Raw genomic sequence first — 23,579 nt, 5'->3', positions numbered from 1 at the left:
TAAAAAAAAATAATAAATTGCTACCCACTTTTGACCACTTATGGATACTGCTAGCTACACTGCCGCTCGGCTACAGTTTGGTAAAGTCATGCACAAGAAAGACAAATGATTGCCTAAATTCTTGTATCGACCTCATTTTTGTCAAAAAGGTTAATTTAGGTTTTTGTAATCACAACTGTGATATTCCAATCACAAAAAGGAAATAGGAAAGAAATAATGAAGGCCAGCTAAATAAGAACCAGTCACAGTTTTACTCAAATTTGTATCATATATCTAGTCTAATTCACTGTTTATGGGCAGTTTTCAAAAGTACAAGGCATCAATACCTAATGAATTTTCTAATGTGTATTGCCTAAGAATATCTGAACAGCAATATACGTAATTGCTATACAGGCTTGAATGCAGAGTAACAGTTTTATATATGCATATATATATATATATATATATATATATATATATATATATATATATATATATATATATATATATATATATATATATAGAGAGAGAGAGAGAGAGAGAGAGAGAACCAGGAGACCGGTGGCTTCGCCATCGGGCCCCGGCACTCGGCAAGCGACAGGCTTCTATATATGGATACTCATTATCGCTTGTCTTCCTTCTAACTGCAGACGTCAGCCTCTTCCTGTTGTCATGACGTCCCCACAGGTTAGTTACAACCACCCTGGGAAAAATACGAATTCTTCCTTGAAGTCCTGATCTATTTAGATTTTTTATTTGTGGCCAGTCATACTCGCTTTCTCGCTGTCACTTGTAATTCTCACTGCTGTTTATCTTCTAACCTGCATATTTCGCTATGGCGTATCTTTTAGTCCTATATTTCTTCATTCTTCACTTTCATTTCTGATTCGTTCTACCCTTGATGTCGCATGTATTGTAACCGCATATTTCTTTGAACTTCACTTTTGTTTTAATTCTTACTGCCAATTATTTTCGAACCGGATATTTCTTTGTTCTTCGCTTTTGTTTGTGACTCGCAGTAATTTTCAGTGACCCAAGTATTTTGACTGTATATTTTTTCTTCTTTGTTCTTTGTTCTTCATTTTCGTTTATTATTACTTTAGACTTCTTTATGTTGGATTCTCCCCTCTCTCCAGAGGAGGGTTCCTGTGCACCAGCTTAGGGTTCATCTGCTATTACTTTGCTTGCTCATTGTGGGTGTTTAGACTAGCATTCTACACAATCAAAGGCCTTAGTACAGATGGAAGATTTCCAACGAATGCTGGATTCAACCTTCTCTTTGGAGCGGTTTCCTATGGACCAATTTTGGGAATATCCTCCTCTAATAAAGAGTGTGCTGGTATTTTCATTGGGACAATTATAGCAGATATATCTTACTAGGGATAGTACAAATCATAGTTTCACAGAATATATCTCCTAGGTCCTAGGAACTGGATATGAGTTTAAATTATGCACACAAGAAGACCATAAAGACTTTAAATCTACATTGAGGACTATGTCTATAGTCCTCGAAATAATCTACAAGACTATAAATCTACATTGAGGACTATAATCTACAATGACTATGCGACCTTGGCATACACAAAATCTATGGACAATACAAATCAATCATAAATTTTGGTGGGGAGATTAATAACATTGAGAGTGGGAGGAAACAGGGTTGTTAGAAAATTTCCAGCAAAGAAAGGGGGATTAAAAGGAATCGCACGTGAAGGGGGTTCCTTTGGACAAGCGTTCCTTAGAGAGTATCCTCCCACATCGTTCTTTATGCTAGCATGTATTAGAAAAAAAACAGTTTGTTACTAGTAGCAAAAGAAGAATAAAAATAAACTTTCTTAGACAATCATGGAGTGCAGTCAAGGGTATTAGAATAGAGCACCTAGAAAATGAAAACCCCTCTTGAGGTGCACCATCTAGATGAGGGAGAAGCATCGTATACTTTATTAGAATTTGGGTTATCTTGTCTTTACTGCATGACCCCAGCACATGGAAATCAAAGTAGATTAAAAATATTTTATATGTTGAAATGAAAAATGTATCAATGTGTGGAAGGTGTTACAATTAATATGGCTGTAACTTTGTGGGCGTATGTGATGCAAAAAGGATGTTTTATGAGAGGAGGAGCCATGACTTGCTAAAGTTTGGACCCATACATCAATAATTGTTTGAATATTACTGAAACAAGGATGAACAGCATAAACAAATTTAATAAAATGAATATTTACAACTCATTGATAAATTTGTAGACTGAACAATTCTGGTGATAAATTTGAGTTATTAGTCCTCTTTGCAGTCTAACTTTTAAAATAACAAGGAGCTAAGTTCAACCATTCTTTCGTCACTTCAGTAAAACTTTTACATTACTATAGTCTATGTGCCTAAATTTTAGGGTAGTGTATCGGGTGATTTCAGTTTTGTAGGAGAAGGCTGCAAAGAGCCAAAAAAGTCAATTCTTAGGCCTAAATTTCCAAATTCCCCTAAAAAGGGAAACCTTTCTGTAAAATCAAACATGTGTTTTGAGTGACTGCTGCCCTATCTATTACGCTTCTACCTAATATGCAGCTTTTTATTCAAATAATTCAAATAATACTTATTTCATATAATACTTATTATTCATATAATACTTATTATTCATATTATTATTCATATAATTATAATACATGTAATTTTATTCAAATAATACTTATTTCATAAATATTATATTTACACATAGTATGCAACCTGCCAAACTTCCTTATGGACATAAACAATTCTATAGGCAAGACATTAATCAAGAATTAGTTATCAAGATAATATTAATAATATATCATTAAATAATATTATTAATATTAATCAAGACATTAGAAATGATCACATAAAGTAATGAAAAAACCCACTCAACATTATGACCAGTTCTTTGCTGTGTCACGTTCATGGTTGTTCAAAATTGAAAATTTCAATTGAATGAAGATAATTTAAAATCAAACACAGATAAGGTAATATATCTGTTACTTGTGGGCTACCATATATAATACACTATCATCCTGATTTTATTATCATCAATTATTATCAGCTATAGGTTGTCTTTTGGAGTTGCTGATGGTAAAATTGGTTATTTAGAAATTATAGATTTTTCAGAATCTTTAATCTAACCTAAATCAATAGTAATCTAGATCAAAATCGAAGTTTAGTAGAATAAACCATCATATTTTTTGTTCTGTTACTATTATTTCTCTCTCACTACTAGCAAGAGTCTCCGATTCTCTTATGTCTCAAACAGGCCAGAACTTACGCATAGGCCCACTTAGCCTAGGCCTAGGGGCACCCAATGCAAAAGGACGCAAAAAAAAACAACTGAGCAATGTTTTTTCTTAACAAAAACTAGACTGATGTGATTTATTGTCAAAGAAAAATATTACATAAAGAGCTGATATATAATGAACAACTTACTTGAGTAGGATAATTTAAATAGCCTAGAGATGAGTTGGATAGTGCCATTGTGCCAACTGTTAAAAATGCCAGAACACAATAGATTCTAATAGGTATGCTCCTTGAAGTTTTCCCTTCAATCCTTGTTTCAATAAATGCAAATAGTGAATATAAACAAAACTGATAGAAGGTAAGGTACAATCCATATGGCTTAAAGTCACCAGTAGAGAATATTAACTCCTATAAGAGAAAACAAAGATTAAATAATACTAATAATAATTATTACATATTTCAATCGTGCATCAGCTTTTGAAATCCAAGTAAAATAATGGCAATTCTATCCTACAACTGTTTCTACAACTATCTACCTTTGATTATTCCAGCCTTTGAAATTTTTAAGTGTTTAACTTTACCTTATTACTGTTTTTGTTGCTCATCATGACAGGTGAGCACAGTAAGAGATAGAAATAACTAATGTATTCACAAAAATGAAAAGAAATCAAATAGTATCTTTCAATTTGCAAGCATTGAAGGATTTACACTTGTTTTTACTTCTAGTTTGATTAACAAAAGAGTTCAACAAAAATTCGTTGTTGATTAAAAATTAAAAAGCTATTTAAAGCATATTAACTTGTGATGTCACCAACAATGGTTCCCAAACTTTTCAAGGAGAAGGTTTAAAACGGCCCAATGTTAAGTTTTTGTTTGTATACTTTCTAGTGACAAAAAAAACTTGAAAAGGTAATTAAATAATTTCTTAGGCCACACTGCTTTTCCATATACAAAAAATTAAGCGATAAAAACAGGTTTAATTTAAATAAAGTAGTAACAAAGAGTCAACAGACTGCAGCTAAACTTGCAAATAAAAAAGTCCAATTAATTTATAATGCATCAGTCTCGTTGACCTATTGCCATATATAAATTAAGATTACCTAAATAGTTCAAATGTTATTAACCTGTAAATTTAATCAAGGGCGGTGACCTGGTTTTTTCTTGTAAATTCTTTTAAATAAATACAGGATTTTATTTTTGATAGATCTCATTTGTCAATCTGAATCTATAGAGGAGAAATTTCTGCTCTGCTAGAGATTTTCGGGAAAATGTCTGTGCTACAGTGTTGCAGTTTTGTGGAAGTTTGTAAAGATGTGAGTTTTATTTATTTATTTGCCTTTTGTTTTGTTTTTCTCTAGTTCTGTTGTTTTGTTTTTTTTTGTCTTGTTCTTTGGATGATTTAAATATTTTTTTACTCTTTTTTTCCGTTGATAAAGGATTGAAATATTCAGATTATTTTTATTAATTAATGTGTTGTTTGTTTTTTATTCTTTGTCATACATTAAAATAAACCTGTTTTTCATGCTTAATTTCTCCACATAAAGGATGTGGAGCTCCCAGATGTGGAGTTGAAATATTCAGATTATTTTTATTAATTAATGTGTTGTTTGTTTTTTATTCTTTGTCATACATTACAATAAACCTGTTTTTCCTGCTTAATTTCTCCACATAAAGGATGTGGAGCTCCCAGATGTGGAGTTGAAATATTCAGATTATTTTTATTAATTAATGTGTTGTTTGTTGTTTATTCTTTGTCATACATTACAATAAACCTGTTTTTCCTGCTTAATTTCTCCACATAAAGGATGTGGAGCTCCCAGATGTGGAGTTGAAATATTCAGATTATTTTTATTGATTAATGTGTTGTTTGTTTTTTATTCTTTGTCATACATTAAAATAAACCTGTTTTTCATGCTTAATTTCTCCACATAAAGGATGTGGAGCTCCCAGATGTGGAGTTGAAATATTCAGATTTTTTTATTAATTAATGTGTTGTTTTTTTTTATTCTTTGTCATACATTACAATAAACCTGTTTTTCATGCTTAATTTCTCCACATAAAGGATGTGGAGCTCCCAGATGTGGAGTTGAAATATTCAGATTATTTTTATTAATTAATGTGTTGTTTGTTTTTTATTCTTTGTCATACATTACAATAAACCAGTTTTTCCTGCTTAATTTCTTTATGAAAATGTAAAAAAAAAAAAAAATAAATATTACAGATCTAATTCTTTATTTCATGGCGTGACAGAGATTCAAAGGACAATATGTGTGGCTAGTCAATAACAGATAAGTGGTATCATATATTACTACCAAAGTGCCTCAATTTGCCTACAGAGTGCTTCAGACTCAGAGTACCTACAACTGTTTCTACTATTATTCACCATAATTGTCCCAATCTTTGAAATTTGCAGGCATTTTACTCTACTTTTTTTTACTATTTTTGTTTCAACCTACTTACCATAGTCAACTATAGTTTACTGTGATAGATGAGTACAGTAAATACATTAGCAACAACAAATGTATTTGCAAAAATTGAAGAAAAAAATTACTCAGTAGCTTTCAAATTGCAAGTATTGAGCCATTTATACTCGTTTTTACTTTTAGTCTAGGGAGTTTAATTAAAATTACAAGTTACCATAAAGCAGCATTCACATGCGTGTCTAGCTAGAATCCCATGTCTAGACACGTGTCTAGCCAGATTTCAATGTCTAGGCAACGACCGTTCAAATGTAAAATTCGTTGCTTAGCTAGACATGCTAGACAAGGCGCTTGGCAAGACTGTGAGTTCTAGACTCTAGAACTCAATGTCCAGGATTTTCAATTACAGCCAATCAGAATGTGTCAAGCTTCACTATTTTCATCATCTGTGTTTACATTTTTAAACCGAAATTTAATTTTTGTTTCCTCATTAATTGTTTTTTTTTTTCATTTTAGGCAAATATGCAACACCAGACATAATAGTGAAGCACACTAATGGAACTGTTTGGCTTATCTCATCCATTATCTTGTGACAGTAAAAATAGGGATTACAACTTGAAAGTTGTGCCCGCATAAGCTCTCTTGATTTCTGGCTAGAAATGACTGTAATCTATTTGAAACTAAATTTGTAGTTTTAGCTAAGCAGCAGATTTTACTTGTGAACATTTGTTGCCTAGACATTGAAGTCTTGCTAGACACGTGTCAAGACATGGGATTCTAGCTAGACACGCATGTGAACGCTGCTTAAGCATAGTAATTTGTGATGCTGCTGACCATGGTGCCCCGAATTCTAAAGGAGAAGGGTTGAAACAGCCCCATGGTTAAGTTTTGTTTGTATACTTTTTTTTATCCCAAAGAAACTTGAAGAGGTAATTATAAAAAATTAATGTTACAGACTTAATTCTTTATTTCTTGGCATGGCAGAAATTAAAAGGTCAACATGTATGGCCAGTCAATAAAAGTTTGGAATTACAAATTTACCACCAGAGTACCTAAATATTAAGGAATTTATAGGCTTTGAATAATTCTATTGAATATATTTTAATTATGATTAGTTCAGCTGCTGTCCAAGCACTTTTTTTCTTCCAATTTTGTTTGTACAGTCCACCAAATGGTTTTCTTACATAAAAGTTTTAACCACTTAATTATTTAGATCATTCAACTTAAAATGGGACAGATTTCACTATGTGATTATTTACTAATTACTCTATAATTTTCGAAAAAATACTCGTTACTCGCCCAACTGTTCCAATCCCTAAGCTGTCATTCCCCCCCCCGTACAAAAATTAATTCCCAAAATAATCTGAACAATAGTGGGACTGGCTCAACATATATATTCTGGAATCAATCCATTGGAAACATAAAAAATGATAATGCTCAGGCCATTATAGGAATCAAAACAAAATAGAATTTAAGTCTAAAAACAGCTTTTATAATAAACTTACAAGCCAGCATTTTAAGCCAACGACAATAAATCTGAAAGTAAACATAACACCTCAGTTAAACTAATACATCAGCAAACACTAATAATAATAAAAAAAATAGTGACAGGTTGTTTAAAAGGATAAAAAACAAAATAAGATTAGTTTAAGCTTTGATCTTCAAGGAACATCAGTATTCCCAATCAACACTAGCAAACTTACATTTAGCATAAATTGTGCTATACTTCCAAAATGAATAGTTGTAATTTTTGAAGAAATCTATTTTGTTCTTGAAGTTAAGTATTATAATGGCAAACCTATTTGTCTCTTTTATACATTTGAAACGAATATGTTTAGAATGAAAATTTAGTGTATATCATCTTGATGGAACTTGATTGATATTATAAAATATAATGGCAATAAATTTGAGAGCTTTTATTAATCTATTTATATCTCAATGTTATACTGATAAAACAGAAATCACTTAAAAATATTGCTTTCAGTAAAGCACAAATGATACTTGCACTACAAGATAAAATTTATTGCTTAAAAACAGCTATCACAAGCCGAAATGGGCCAAATTCACACTTCAGCATCAATAAAAAAAAAAAAAAAAAAAAAAAAAAAAAAAAAAAACAGCAACAAAAAAATTATAAAAGAGTCAATGTCAAATATGTCAAAATGTCAAAAATCATAAAAACTAAAAGGTCAATGCCAAATCAGCAAAATGTCAAAACAAACAAAACTTGTAAAATTAAAAAGGGAATACAGAAATTAAAACAAAAAGAATTTAGTTATGCAACCAAAAAATAGAAAGCAAGAAATTTGTAAAATGAACATTAAAATTCTAAGATAAAAAGGGAGTAGGGGGGGGGAGAGATTCGCTTATGGAGTATGTCAACTATGTAAGGGATGAAAGCTTTTTTCAAGTTCAAGTTCTTTATTAATCAATAAAAAAAAAAAATTTGACAAAACTATCAAATTAATTACCCACAGTGAGAATAACTTATGTGTGGGTTCATATACACTCTACAATAAATAACTAGGCTAATACTATCTCCAGATACCGGAATAAAAAGACTGCTCTTCAACTCTCCGTACAGTAACAACAAACAAAATCCGCAAAAAATCAAAGTAACCAAATAAATAAAGTGAAATGAGGAGAATCCACCCCAGAAAATAAATCAAATTAATAATTAATGATTAAATGATTCATTAATCTAATTTTATTATTAACCAATGAATTATTCAAATCAGTAAAACTGTGGAATTTATTCCAATTTTATATAACACTATGCCTTGGTGAAAAACGGGACCTTTCAGATTTTATTAAAGCCTAACGGACAACAGAACTGCCACGGGTCCAATATGCATGCAAAACCTGATTATCATCCTGAAAAAAATTATTATGCAAAAAAAAATACTCAGGCAAAAGACCTTGAATGTGTCTAGTCGTATGCAGAACAGAATAGAAAGAAGGGAAAAGATCCAGGGGAAGGATATTTAAAATTTGATACCTACTTTTTGTTGATGATTTACTAGCGTAAGAAAATGGGCTATGCAGGCAATTTTTCAATAGACAATTTTTCAATAGAATTTTTCAGAGCTTTATTTTGTTGCCTCTGAAGAGGAAGAATATGAGTTTTAAAAGTATTCAAAAAAATAATGGGACAGTAATTTATATATGAATGCACTAGAGAATGATAAAGAGATTTCAGGGCAAAAAATGGCAGAACAAATTTCAGATGATTCATTATACCAATATTTCTTGCCAGTTTCATGCGAAGATAAATTGCATGGCTTTTAAATGATAAACTTGAATCCAGTATTATCCCGAGATATTTAATATCATCAACTCTTTCAATTTCAATAGGTAGGCCTTGAATATTAATTGTCCCAATTTCCGGTGCTGTTTTCCCAGTACGAGAGAAGATGATGTATTTTTGTCTTAGTACAATTAATAGTCTATATTTTTTTCGAAAACCATAAGATAAGCCTCGCCAGTGCTGGTTCCAACATAAGCTTCAAAGATCTAGAGTTGTGGCTGCTGATACTGCATGCTGTGTCATAAGCAAATAATATGTCAAGGCCAGTATCTTTGATGCTATTACTGATATCATTAACATAGATAAGAAATAGGAGTGGACCCAAAATAGATCCTTGTGAGACTCCAACTGACTGAGATTGAGATACTGATGAGGAAGAAGTATCCCCTCTGTCTACATACTGATTTCGGTTTTTTAGGTATGACATTACTAAGTCATTAACTGGGCCTCTTATGCTGCAGTTATCAAGTTTAGTATACAATATTTTATGGGAAATTGTATCAAATGCCTTTTTAATGTCAATAAAAATTGTAGCAGGAATATCACCTTTGTCAAGGGTGTCATGAACAAACTGAGTCATTGCTATAATAGCATGTTCAGTAGAGTGAGACTTCCGGAACCCAAATTGCATCGGACTAAAAAATTTAGATTTCATTAGAAAACTGACTATACGGTTATATAGGCACTTTTCAAGCAACTTCCCAAAAGTAGACAGGATCAAAATCGGCCGATAGTTTGTTGGGTTCTTCGGGTCTCCTCCTTTATACAAAGAGATAATTCTTGCAGACTTGAAACAAGAAGGAAATCTTCCGGTTTTAAAACAGGTTGAACACATGGGAAAGCGGGTTTACAATATTTGGTGCTATGCACTTAATCAGATTAGTCGATGACCCATTGGTCCCTTCCAAATATCCATTCTTTAAAAGGTTTGTTGTAAGTAAAAGTTCATCTGGGGTTACAGGAGTAAAAAAAAATGGAGCAATTGAGAGACGGGGGTAGATATGATTGAAAGTCCTCTCCAGTTTCATTATCCAGATGATGGGCCAGGTTGTTTCCAGCAGTTGACGCGGTTTCCTCGCCAATTCCCATGTCTTCTTGGGGGACCCTTCTGCTTCAACAAATGCTTCGGCAAAGTAATGACTTTTTGCTGATCTTAAAATTTTTGTTAAATAATTTTTATATCTGCAAAATTCAGCTAATTCAACTTCAGATGGATGCATTGAGTATGCCTTATATAACAGATTCTTATTTTTATTGATACCAGCAATCCAGGAGATATCCAAGGCTTAATCGGCTTTATACTATTTCTTCTTGATATTTGCTGGAGAGGGAAAGCATTATTGAAACAACGTTTAAACTGATTCACAAAACATTCAGCAGCAAATTCAGGGTCTGAAGACTCTAAACAAGAAGAAAAGTCACCTGAAGAAAGCAATACTTTAAGTTTACTTACGGGGTTTCCATTAGGCATTCTAATTTTTCTTTTAGTAGGCCTATTAAACTCTGTAATCAAGTGAAAGTTGGTCACACGCATCAAATGGTCTGAAAAATCTTCAATAACCACATCACTAGACTTAAGTTCCAGATTTGTAAACAAATTATCAATAAGGGAAGCAGAATCTTTTGTTATTCTTGTTGGGACTCCATAAGCTGGTAAGAGACCCCCGGATAAGCAAACTGATAACAAGTCAGCCCCGTCAGAAGATATTTTGTGGAAATTACCACTTGAATTATTAGAATTATATAAATCAATATTAAAGTCACCCATGAAAACTATTTTTGGATACTTTTTCGAGGCAATAAGCACAAAATCATCAAGAAGTTCCATGAACCTTGAAGCAGGAGAACTTGGAGGGTGGTAAAAAACACAACACAAAATTTTCATACCATTTACATCTATTTTAACTGCCAAAAAATTCAAACGCCATTTCAAGATATAGGTGATCAAATTTGCTCACCAGATCTGACTGAATTGTTGAATTAATGAAAAAACCTACCCCTCCCTGTTTTTTATTAATCCGATTCTTATGAAAAAAAAAGTATAATCCTGTTTATTAATAAATGTCTTTGTCGAATCATTTAACAATGTTTCACAAGAGGCGAAGACATCTGTATTATGATGAGAAATAAACAGGGATATTTGACCAAAAATATTTAGTAACCCGCGACAGTTCAAAAATGCCATTCTAAAATTAGAAATAGCTTTTCTATACATTTCAGTGGAAACTGTTATTGGGGCAAGAAAGGGGATTTTTGTTGAAACAGAATATGGGAGGTAGGGTCAAAAGGGTGAATATTGACTAGGGAAAAGGGCAGTTGTACGAGGGTTGTGAAGGGCATTGTTAGCGAAACTCAACGAAATTTTTGCTCTCCTTTCCTTAAGGGTAACTAGATTGGCTCTCCGAAGAAGGGAAATATAAGGCACAGGTAAGTGTCAACAACAGTAGTCATTATTTTACAAAGAGTTTAGGATAGGGAATCAAATTGTACATTTCTTTATTTCTAGGCCTATTGGAGCTCTATCCTATGAGTAACTTTAACCTTGTAAGTAGGCTAATCTTAACCTTAACCAGATTTTCATCCTAACTTAAGTAAACTTGTAAAATTAAAAAGTGTAAAATGGTATAGATGCCATTTGGCCATATGTGGGATTTCAGTATTTGATTTTTTTAATGGGGGGGGGGGGGCAGGATGGGGTCCACATCTGGGAAGTATGGGATGCCCTTTTGGATAAATGGGATTTCTTGGGACCCTCCCCTGAAAAATTTAAGCCTAAATTTGTTTTCAAGCTGTTTGAAAACTTATGTTGGGAAATGATTTTATAATGGATGCTAAAGACCAAATGGTAAAAAAAAGGAAGGATGGCATGGGCAGGCACTGAGCTTTCAATAGCACATTTCTTTTTTGTCAGCAGTAACAAAGAAAAGTATTATTCATGCAAAGATACTACTTGATTAATTTCAGAAACATTACACAATAAACTACAAATAATACACACACACATCCAACAAACATTAAGTTAAGCAGACAGTCATGCTTCTGCAACCATCCAGTGATGGAGGCTCACTGGCAGATTATCAGCACCTGGCATTCAAGGTGTGTACCTACTTTTGTAGAGTTGCCTTAACCTATCAAACTTCAAACAATACTAGTACCATCATAATTTTTGCTGCATTAATGTTCATTTGATGAAAGATTAATCTAAAATGTGCATCTTAACCCAGTCCAATTTTATGTTTTGACAAAAAAAAATGAACCTTGCATTAAATAGTTTTTGCCAATTATAATTTCTAGCCTTACTTAATAAATCATAATATATTTCAAATTAAATGAGGGCAAATAGCATTTCAGAATTATTAAGAGTTTAATGTCTTGCTCTCAGCAGTCCCCTTGATTTTTGTTGTATGCTACAATAATACGCTGGAACCACAGCAATAAAATTTACTCCCTTTACATATCTATCTAGGTCTATCATTTTTAAGATCCTACACTTTTAAGATCTATCTGATGACCTTAGCCAAGAATTGTCATTCCCTTGGTCATTCCATCCCTTTGCTTGAGTCTCCAGCAAGTCTTATTTCTTACTGTATTGTGATTATGTTAAACCGTGTTGAAAGGTGTGTAAGCTTTCCTGCTAGTATTTTACTCAATGTGACTCAGTGATTTTTGAAAAGAAAGCACAATATATGTTGAAAGGTATATTAATGGTGAAACAAAACTGCCTACAGTCTCTTTATCATTTTTTTTTCAAAGACATTGCATGTAGTTGATGCACATGGCGCTTTGGCTTTTACTGTTCCAGTTGTTAAGGAAAAGGTAGAAGGTACTTGGCTAATTTCATTCCTGGAACAACCATTTTGGTCATTCATGGCATTTTTTTTATTGCAGCTTTATACACCATTTTCCTCTTTCTGCATTCTCAAATGCACAAGAAAGATTGAATGTTAAGAATGGAACATATTAGTCTAGTAACAGGATCACATTGATGCCAATTGTCTAGATTAATTTTCTATAGGGTGTATATCTACAATTGTTGTCAACTATGTTGGTCCATACAAACATCTCAACAATGATTTAAATACATAAGATTAAAATATAAGAAGTATTTGCAGGGCTTATACTGTTTTGTATCTGAATCAAGGATTTTAGCATGATTAGAGCTCTTTAATCTGGTTCATTTAACTCATTATTGTTTCTTTTTTTTAGTTGCATAGCAATAAATAAGTTCAAAAAGGAAATTATGACAGTAATAGTTGCTGGTAATTTTCTGGATTTACAGTAGCTTTTAGCTGGTGGGTCCTCCCTGAACAGAAATCCTAAAATGTCACTGATTGCCCTACTCTCCCCCAAATGACATGCATTCAGCAAAGATATAAAACATAATGGAGAGCCAAGTCTCATCTTTGTTCATTCAAAACCTTTGCCAAGGAGAAACCTACTAAAGCTAGCCTTCTATGAAGGTTCACATATTCAGCTTTAAGATTGATCCTGAGTGACAATGATTGTTAACAATACACAAACTTAGCAAACATACAATGATGGATAATAGCAGATTTACAAATTGAAGCAAATGCTCATGCCTTCTCTAGTGGTGGTTCTAGGACTGAGAAGGGGTGGCAGCTGCCCCCCCTAGCTTTTTCTGAAATTAAATTTCTTTTATTTTATATTTTTAGGCTCCTATTAAGGTACACTTAATTGACAATTATTTTTGCATACCTTGTCCCCTAGTTTATGAGACCTAAAACCATTACTGGCCTTATCTTGTTCTAGGCCATGAAAGACACCAAAAAAATATGTAATTCTATTAGGTGTACTTTGACATATTTGTCACTTGACCCTTCAAACATATTTTTTGTCAAACCTCTGAAATGACTAGCCAGGTTTCCAATCACAATTCTTATATCTTATAACACAACAGAACTTCATCCATTTAACATGAGTCAACATTTCAAATTAAAACAGGAAATACAATTTTTCATAATGGTTGCCTTAAAACCTCTTGACCTTTTAAGAAAAATTGCATCAGTGCATAGAAGTCACATGATTGGCATTTTGTTTATTTATAAACTGTTTGGGTAGAGGTTACAGTGATCCTACTGTTTTGGAAGTTAAAGTATTTATTAGAACTGAGCAATTCAGAACTCTCTTTTTTACCCCAAGAAAGTAAGTGGTAGCCTATAGGGTAAAATACCCAGCAAGTGGACAGCTAACCATAACTTTAACAGTTAAATCCAACATTTAAAATATTTCTTGTACCACCTAGAAAGTGAATTGTTTCACAAATAGCTTGCATCCATCTCCTTCAAAGTCCCACATATTGCCAAAGGAATATATAAAACTAAAAGAAAACACTAAACAAGACAAGTCTATGGCTTACTCTTATATATTCTTATATCACAACTCTTATATCTTACAAAACAACAGTACTTCATCCTTTTAACATGAGTCAACATTCCAAATTAAAACAGGAAATACAATTTTTATAATAGTTGCCTTAAAACCTCTTGGCCTTTTAAGAAAAATTGCATCAGTGCATAGAAGTCACATGATTGGCATTTTGTTTATTTATAAACTTTTTGGGTAGAGGTTACAGTGATCCTATTCTTTTGGAAGTAAAAGAATGATTAATTTAAAGTATTTGATAGAATTGAGCAATTCAGAACTCTCTTTTTTTACCTCAAGAAAGTAAGTGGTAGCCTATAGGGTAAAATACCCAGTAAGTGGACAGCTAACCATAACTTTAACAGTTAAATCCAACATTTAAAATATCTCTTGTACCACCTAGAAAGTTAATTGTTTCACAAATAGCTTGCATCCATCCCCTTCAAAGTCCTACATATTGCCAAAGGAATATATAAAACTAAAAGAAAACACTAAACAAGACAAGTCTATGGCTTACTCTTCTCTTTGTTTAAAATAAAATAAAGAACAAAGTTCTTACTTATGACATGATGTTTCTACTAATCAGATTGCCATCTTTCCTTCCATTACTATATACCCTACTTTTTAATTTAAACAATATTTTGGAAAATTATGTACTAATCACACACACTAATAAATTCTAGACTGAGAAGATAACCAGTTTAATCTAGGAGCTTGCCTTTAATGTGTGACTAGATTTGAGTAGCCTAATGATAAAATACATTATTGGGGCTTTGTGTGCAACCATCATGGGTGGGGGTGCAGTTGTAAGTGAATTGATGGCAATGGTCTAGATTAGGGGTTATTGAGAAGGAAACATGATTTCATGGTATGCACAAATTGTGACAATGGGTCTATTGTACTTTATCCCCACTTCTATTGTGGAGATAAATGGTAAAATTCAAGACAACCTACTTTTTGCTATCTTGGAAAAGGGTTAGGGTAGGAAAATGAAACTTTCAGGGATGAATTTAAAGACTAAAGCATGCCAAGGAAGGTATTTTGAAGTGCCTACCTCTCTCCCTCTAGGTATAGCACAGACGTTTTAGAATCTTTGTGATATAAAAGTGAAACCTTGCAAAACAGATCTTCTGCTACAGGGAAGTACAAGAATAGTATTTTTGGCTTCATAATTTTGTTCAATTTTAATTTATGAAGTTTCAAAGATCTACAAATACATTTCCTAAATTTAGACAAAAAAACATTAATATGGCTTAAAATTCTACTCAAACAACAGGAATTGCATTTTTCAAAATTAAAACCAGTAAAAATCTGAAAATTAAGGTATAATTTTTGTTTTGTTAAAATTCTGATAGGTATGCTATAAACTGGTCAAATAGGCAATTTATAAGACTTAGAAATCAGAAGAGGGTTAACATAGTAGATTTGCAAAACCTTCCTAGAGTATGTTTTGGCCTTGAATTCATTTGGGTAATGGTACCAATGATTCAAGAGTTTTTGTAAAAAAAACATTTTTTCTACTCCAGAAGTCCTAATTTAAAGACTTTTGGTTTGAAAAGAGTTTCAGTATCTAGGAATCTAACTGTTTGATGAGAAGTTTGAAGTTTTATCTGAAAAGGGTGCAAAACTCCAATTTACAAAATTAGAGCATTTTCACCTACAAATTCAACACAACAACAAAATTACCTGTTTTTGACACAAGTCAGAACCCAATTCAACATGAGTCAAAATACTTGAGGAATACCTATAGATGGAACCTGGTGTATTCAACATGTATATTCTTGTTTCTTTATTTTTCTTCAACTTCATTTAATGTACAAAAGTATAAACACTATTCAAAAATTAGAAGTAATAAAACTAACAAAATTGTTTCAAGTATGTAGTATAACAAAATTGGTTAATCATAAGGAGTGTGATATTGTGACCTAGATCACTTAAATCTTCTTTTTTCTAAGTGTTGGATATATGACACAGGAATAGCATCTGCAAATGCTATCTGGGATAGCCTACTTCCTGTCAGTTTTAATGGCCCAGCAAAGATTTGTTAATTGTTGACAGTGTAAATGTCATCAACATTCAGCCATTTCAAAGTGTGATCTGTGATTCTAATCCACTTGAAAATTTTTAGTTTGGACTGTCCTTTGTCAGCAAAGTCCAGAATCCTACCAAAAAAATATGGCACCTTGTTTTTTTTTTGTTTTTTTTTTGTTGCTAAAGAAAACAGTATAGCATTTGTCAAGCTGTGGTTCAACTTCTGACCTAATTTTTTTTTTAGTTTCATCAATAAGTGCTAAGGAAAGGGAAAAATTACTTCTATGTGAACCTCTGCAATTTTTGGCAGTAGCAGGCACCCATAAATTTGACAGCTATATTTTCATCAGAGGACCCTGGAATTTTTGACACCAATTATTTCTCATTTGTTTTACACATTAAGTAAAGTTTAGACAGTCACCTATAGTTTGACAGGGCCTGTTGCTGTCTGCTTAAATTTTGACAAGGTTACCATAAGATATTCACAATGGAAATAAATCAATTTATAGAAACCATTGTCTACATTTGAATTTGACTAAAGGAACATTCTTAGTGTGCCTGTTATTCCACTACATTAAACAAGAATTTTGACACTTGGAACCTAATTTTGACAATGCAATATGTCTTGCCATTTTAATTTAATTTTATCCAGAAAAAGCTAATGTGACTTAGAATTCAGATAAAATCAAATGTATCTTGATGCATTGGTGCTAATCCCAACTTTTTTTGCAATAGGCCTAAACAACCAAGTAACAGGCAGGGGCATAGCTCCAGCATTTTTATTGAGGGGGCAAAAAAGTTCCACATCCAGAGAGTCAAGGAGCATGGGCTATATAAAAGCTTTTTTCCAATTTTTTGGGGGGCAACTGCCCCCCTCTAACAACACCACTGGTAACAGGAGTTTGAACATTGCATACCTGAAAAATTGTCAGGAGCTTGTTGAAAACAGGAAACTGACTGAATTAAATGTTCTTTTCTTATCTGGGTGTACTGGATATTGTGTCAACATTCATTATCATTGAAATACAAAAACAGCTTCAAGAGGTGGTACTCCAAGTCACATCTAAGCAGACTTATTCTATTTTGACAGGGGTTCTAAAATTGCACTGTAAAATCATTGGTACCTTTACCCACCTGAAAGAATATATTTTTTTAAAGCTACTATACAAAAGTTTAGAACTTTACCAATTTGAGCCATATATTTGCACATTAAGGGATTTAAGGGTAAAGTATAGTGGAGCTAGTCAAAATATTTTAACCACAATAACTCTGTATATTATGTGGGATAGTCTACAAATTGTTTTCTTAACAAGTTTCCTTCTGAATAGCCCCTAATCTAGACCTTTACCAAATTGATTAGCCTACTATATTAGAAAGAGCATAGGCTAAAAAAGAGAAAGAGTGGTGTATTCCCTTGCTCCTAGGCTATACCACTTATGGAATCTTTTATATATTTATTGGAATAATATAGCCTAGCCTAACATAGCCTAGCTAAAATAAGAATTTTAGAATTCATTAGAGTAGTTACAAGAATTTTATAGTGTTACATTCTGGAATGTGGAAATGCCAAAGTACATTTTAGTGAAATATTTGTCCAAGTAGACCAACTGGGAGTAGGCCTATTGCTTTAGACCTAGCCTACTTGATTGCAAATAAGGCTGAACCTGAATAAAGTCTAGTCACCTGAAAGTATCCATATATAATGTAGAAGACAAAGACTCCAAATGTACAGAAAATGAATTGCTTTGTCTTAGAAAAACGACTTATAGGAAAGCAGAGAATTCTGCTTTCATTTGACCTAATTGGACCATCCCTGATAGTGACAGGTAAAACAGGACCACTCTGAATGTATCTTGGATCTTCCATGAGATAATATGCTAGTACCAGAAGCTTTGGTTGTTAAAATCAGTAGAGTACAATGGGTGTTTCTTTTTGCATCGAAAAATTTTCAGAGAAGGCCAAAATGAAATAGCTGACCTTCGACTTCTTTTCTAAATTATGTTAGGTAGAATTAAGCGAATAAATTTTCCTCCAAATCAGGGCCGCGTCAGACAGGCCGAAAATTGACGTCTATGTCCTCGTCTAAAGTCTTAAAATCCTGATTGACAGGAGAGGGTCATTTGCGTACTTTTTGACTTAGAATTATCTGTTTTCCTGTATTGCATTCTTTATAGCAAAATGATTCTTATCATCCGTTTTCCAAAAAAATTCCAGCACTAAGTGGCAAAAATGACATAAGTAATCCTTCTATTTGCGGCATTCTGGCAAAAAAAACTACAATAAAAGTAAAAAAAAAATCCCTTCCCAGTTTTTTACTTCTCGGGATCTAAAATCTCAACTGGCAAGGAATATTACTACCTCAATCCCTTCAAGACGGGTTAAGGCCATTAATTTGGATAATAAATTCGAGTAAAAGAAGGAAAACTAAAAGCCGACGCCAAATTTCTCAGATGTCTTAGAAAAACCATTTAATTTTTTTCATTTTGTGCCTGATATAGAGATAGTTACGGAGGTATAATATTTATATGCTGATATAGATATATGTTGTTCTAATAAGACTTGCGTCATGAGGAAGTATAATTTTTTTTTTTTTTTAACTAATCAGAGCAAAATTTTCTTATAAAAGTTTAATAAAAAGCAGTCCTTAAAAATTTTCCAGCCTACCTGCTCGATAAATACTGAAAATGAGTTAAAAGGAAAAATCATTTAATTAATCTTGCCGCTTTGGGAGTTTGTGGGCTGTCACCCGCTTTGATTCATATATTCGCCGAGACAAGGGAAGCAAAATTTGTTTAATACAAGCAAATGTGTCAAAGTTGGGTTAAAAAAATATTTTTTATATAATTTGTTTTGTTTTGTATTTTTCGCTTGTCATTAAATTAGTTTTGTCAAGAGGAATACAATTGCTTGTGATATTTTGCACTTTTAATGACCCGATCATATTTTGGAATACGGCCCAGGAGGGGACATCAGATTTTACTTACTGAACTAGAAAGGATACCAGTGTTGTAATATTACAATCAGTTTTAATTCTTATTAGTTTACTAATTAAATTGTTACTTGGCGTAATTCTAAGACAGTCGAAGTGCTAAATATGGAGAAAAAGGGAATAGAAGAGGATTCATTTTAGTATTTACGTTATGACCTTGCATCATTAAGACCAAGGAGTGAGAAACAGTCAGAAAAGACTGTATCGAATGAGAGAGATGATATCTTTGGATTAAAAATCATAACATCGGGAGAAACCTTGATTGTAAGAAGCTCTGACGTTCTCGCTGGCTCGTGGGCATTCAAGAATCCCGAAACAAAGGTCATCCGGGACCTGCAAGTTTATTGCCTAAATTTTGGCCTTCCTGACGGGCAAAACAGGGTGTTGAATGAAGAATCTTTTCGGATTACGAAAAAAAACTCCCATTTGTCAAAATTATATTTTAAATTAATAATTGAGAATTAACTCAAACTTACTTACATATTGAATAGTCGGGTTTAAACTGGGCTATAGTGTAAATATAAAACTATATAGCTTGTCTCACTAGTGGAGGTAAAATTTTAGTTTACGGGCTTTTTGATATATTGGAAAGTAGTTGAACTATGTCAATGAAACTTTCGAGAATAAATCCAGAGCCTTAATGATCTCCGGGGAAGTTATTTTAATGCACTTATCTCCATCCCTTCTCTTTATAGAGGGTATTGATTTTTGATGATTTTTGATGAAAATATAATTATGCTCAAATCAGACACAAAAAAAGAGAGCTCCTATCTGTGCTCAATCCCAATTTAGAAGATTTTGAAAATCTGTAAATTGGTTTCTTAAATATTTGAAAAAAAACACTTTAATATGGATTAGAATTCTTATGAAATAACAAGAATTACATTTTCATACGCTAAAGCCGACGAAGAGGATATTGAGAACTTAAAATTAATGTGAAACGTGTTTTGTCAAAAAGAGGATATTGAGAACTTAAAATTAATGTGAAACGTGTTTTGTCAAAATTTAGATAGGTAATAGACATGTCATGTGTGTAGCCTTCTAAGCGCCAGAAGTAATAAAAGGGTAGATATAGTAGCTTGGCAATACCTTCCCAGGGTACATTTTTGATAATAATGAAATAAATATGATTTCATTTCTTGACTGTGCCTCCTCCCCTCCTGGATTCATTCATATAAGTTTTGTTAAGTGAAAACAAGGTCTAAAAACATAGCCTTGGAGGTGAGCTTTGAATTGGTAAATGAAAAAAAAAATCATACATTTGAGGTTTGACTACTTTTCATTTCTGAGTTTGTTTTTCCAATAATACTATAGGGGTAAAATGAAAATCTATGTGTGGAAGCTTTACGAGGGTTGCTAGTTATATTTCTGGCCTAGGGAACACTAAGTGTTGCCAGGTGCAATTTGACATGTCCATTGGAAAGTTTTAACTTTTGTAGCATAAATTGAATAAGAACTTTTTGACTAAAGACAATTGTTTTTTCTTTTAAAGGGTATTGAAAAAATCAATGTGGCAAAAAAATAGAATTAACTAGTGAACATTTTCTTGTGATCATTTTTCACAAATTTCTACGTGGATTATCACGACAAGAGTGCATCGCCCAAATTTCTGGACGAAAGAGGACCACATAACATGGCAAGCTGCGAGCCATTTCTAAACGAATTGACAAAAATATATTCCAGCATTAATGTCTTTATTCTATTAAATAAAAAAAACAAGACTTTTTGAACTGAAAGTAACTAGCAACATTACAACTTAAAAGATACAAGAAATATTCAGTATGTTAGGGGGAGTGCCCAGTGGTGGATCCAGAGGGGGGGGGGCACACGCCTCCTAGCGTCGTCTAAAGCAGTGCAATTTACTTAATTAACTCAAGTTTGCGTTAATTAAACTTGCTCCTAATGCAAGTTTATCGGTTTAACCTATTTTACGCCCCCCTAAAACTTTTTTTTCGGATCAACCTATTTTGCGCCCCTCTTAAAAAAAAAATCCTGGATCCACCCCTGACTTGAGGATCAATATGTCCATTATTGTGTCCAATAGTGTTTTTAAGGATTTAAATAATATTCCGGATTACTTAATGTTTCTTTTCTGTTAATTAAAAATGTTGGGTTGTCTCGGTAATTGAAAAACAACAAGTACTTAGTAACTATAAGATTCATTATGATAATATGCCTAATAATCATACAGAAGAAAGGAATTGGCTTATTCAAGGGCTTTTATGTTTTTACAAGCTAGTTCGATTCCTTATTTGTTCATGCAGACACACAATCTAGAAACCAATTTAGAGTGTCTTTAATTTCCTTGGTCTAAAAACAAATTTAACATTTACTCTAGTATCGACTTCGCACATTGGCTTTTCAAGATTCATAAGCCATTTATATTTCGAATTGGCATTTTAAACTCGTTCGTTCGAAGTCAGTATTTTTCCCTATTGGCTTCTTGTTGGTTTCTAACTTTTTAAAAGCCTTATATCTTCCACTGAGCTTTTTAAACTTGGAAGCTGATAAAAAGTCAATGGTTAAAATGTTACTTGTTAAATGCCAAGAAGCTTGCTTGCTACTGAATAAGTTCTAACGCTATAGGCCTATTATTATAACATGACAATTAGAGAAAATGTAGGACAACTACAATAACAAAATAGGAGAAAATTTACAACCGTTGAAGACAAAGAAACACTAAAATATTCCTGCCGAGAAGTTCCTACAAAAGGATACTCAATCAGTATCACTAAAGGTCCAAAAGTACACGTTTGACGTCAATATCTTAGGCAGCGCAATAGCGCTGCCTAAGTAAAGAACGATGTTGGCACAATGTATTATTATTATTTTTTTTTTTTCTTGGTCTAAACCAGGGCACTTCGTATCGAAGGAGTTGTCGCAGGAACTTCGAAAAGGGCTCATTCGGTTGGAAATTGGAGTGGCTAGTGTCCTTTTTAGTAGTCGAAAGTGATTGGAAAGCAACTAACATCCCTTCCACACCCACCATTTCCCGAAACACATCCAATCAAAATTTCGCGATAGCCATTTTGCTCATTATAGTGGATATCTTGATACAAATGATATTTTTGAGGAGACCACTCCCCCAACAGCACTCAGGTCAAGGGTTTTAAGTTATGCCCTCGGGACATATAATGTTTTCATAGAAACCGTTGTCGTAGAAACTTCAAAAGGGGATGATTCGATTGGAAAATTGAAATGGCTTGTGCCCTTTTTGGAAGTCGGAAGGGATTGGAGGGCACCTAACACCCCTTCCACACGTCCACCATTTATCCAAACACCTTCAATCAAAGTTTTGAGACTGTCATTTTGTTCAACAAAGTTGAGAGTTTTGGAAATTAGGTGTTTGAGGATGTTAACCCCGTCAGAGCCCTCAGGACACGGGATAAAAAGTATACCCTGGGGGCATATAAGGTTTTTATTGAAAGCTTTGTCGTAGAAACTTGAAAAATGGTGCATTTGATTGAAAATCCAAAGGACTAGTGCCCTTTTTAATAGTCAAAAGTGATTGGAGGGCAACTAACCCCCGTCTCACGCCCACCTTTTCCCTTTTCTCACGCCCACCTTTCAAAATTTTTAGATAGCCATTTTGTTCAATGTAGTTGGAAGTCTTGGAAATTAGGTCTTTAAGGATGACACCTCCCCCCCCCATAGCCCTCAGGGCAAGGGTTGAAAAATATGCCCTGGGGGCATATAAGGTTTTTATAGAAAGTGTTGTCGTAAAAACTTCAAAAATGGCTCATTCCATTGGAAATTGAAATGGCCAGTGGCCTTTTTAATAGTCAAAAGTAATTGGAGGGCAACTAACACCCCTCTCATGCCCACCATTTTTCCAGACACATATAATAAAAATTTTGAGATAGCCATTTTTTAACATAGTTGGAAGTTCTGGAAATTATATCTTTTAGAATGACAAACCCCCACAGCCCTCTAGGAAAGGGTTGTAAGTTATGCCCTGGGGGCATGTGAGGTTTTATAGATAACGTGTTCGCAAAACTTCGAAAAGGGCTCATTCGATTGAAAATTGAAAGGGCTAGTGCCCTTTTTAATATTTGAAAGTAATTGGTGGAGAACTAACCCCCCTCTAACGCCCACCATTTTCCAAAACAAGTACAATCAAAATTTTGAGATATTCATTTTGTTCAACTTAGTTAAAAGTTCTGGAAATTAGGTCTTTTAAGATGACAACCCCCTCAGAGCCCTCAGGGCAAGGGTTGTAAGTTATACCCTG

General features: G+C 33.1%; 1 protein-coding gene across 1 annotated transcript in view; it reads right to left on the bottom strand.

Annotated features, from left to right (window-relative positions):
- The window catches only part of Papst2 (adenosine 3'-phospho 5'-phosphosulfate transporter 2), a 34,926-nt gene extending 16,605 nt beyond the window's left edge, over positions 1-18,321 (bottom strand). The window contains exons 1-2 of the mRNA XM_089100844.1: positions 18,043-18,321; positions 3,409-3,627 (exon numbers count right to left, since the gene is read on the bottom strand). Of these exons, the coding sequence (XP_088956970.1) occupies positions 3,409-3,627; positions 18,043-18,225 (402 nt within the window). The 5' untranslated portion in view covers positions 18,226-18,321. The remainder of the gene's footprint in view (positions 1-3,408; positions 3,628-18,042) is intronic.
- Between the last annotated feature and the right edge of the window lie 5,258 nt (positions 18,322-23,579).

Source organism: Artemia sp. Qi Xiang Cuo, chromosome 14 (genome assembly GCF_049724085.1).
Source record: "Artemia sp. Qi Xiang Cuo chromosome 14, ASM4972408v1, whole genome shotgun sequence".
Taxonomy (NCBI): Eukaryota; Metazoa; Arthropoda; class Branchiopoda; order Anostraca; family Artemiidae; genus Artemia; species Artemia sp. Qi Xiang Cuo.
This window is presented reverse-complemented; position numbering and strand designations above follow the sequence as displayed.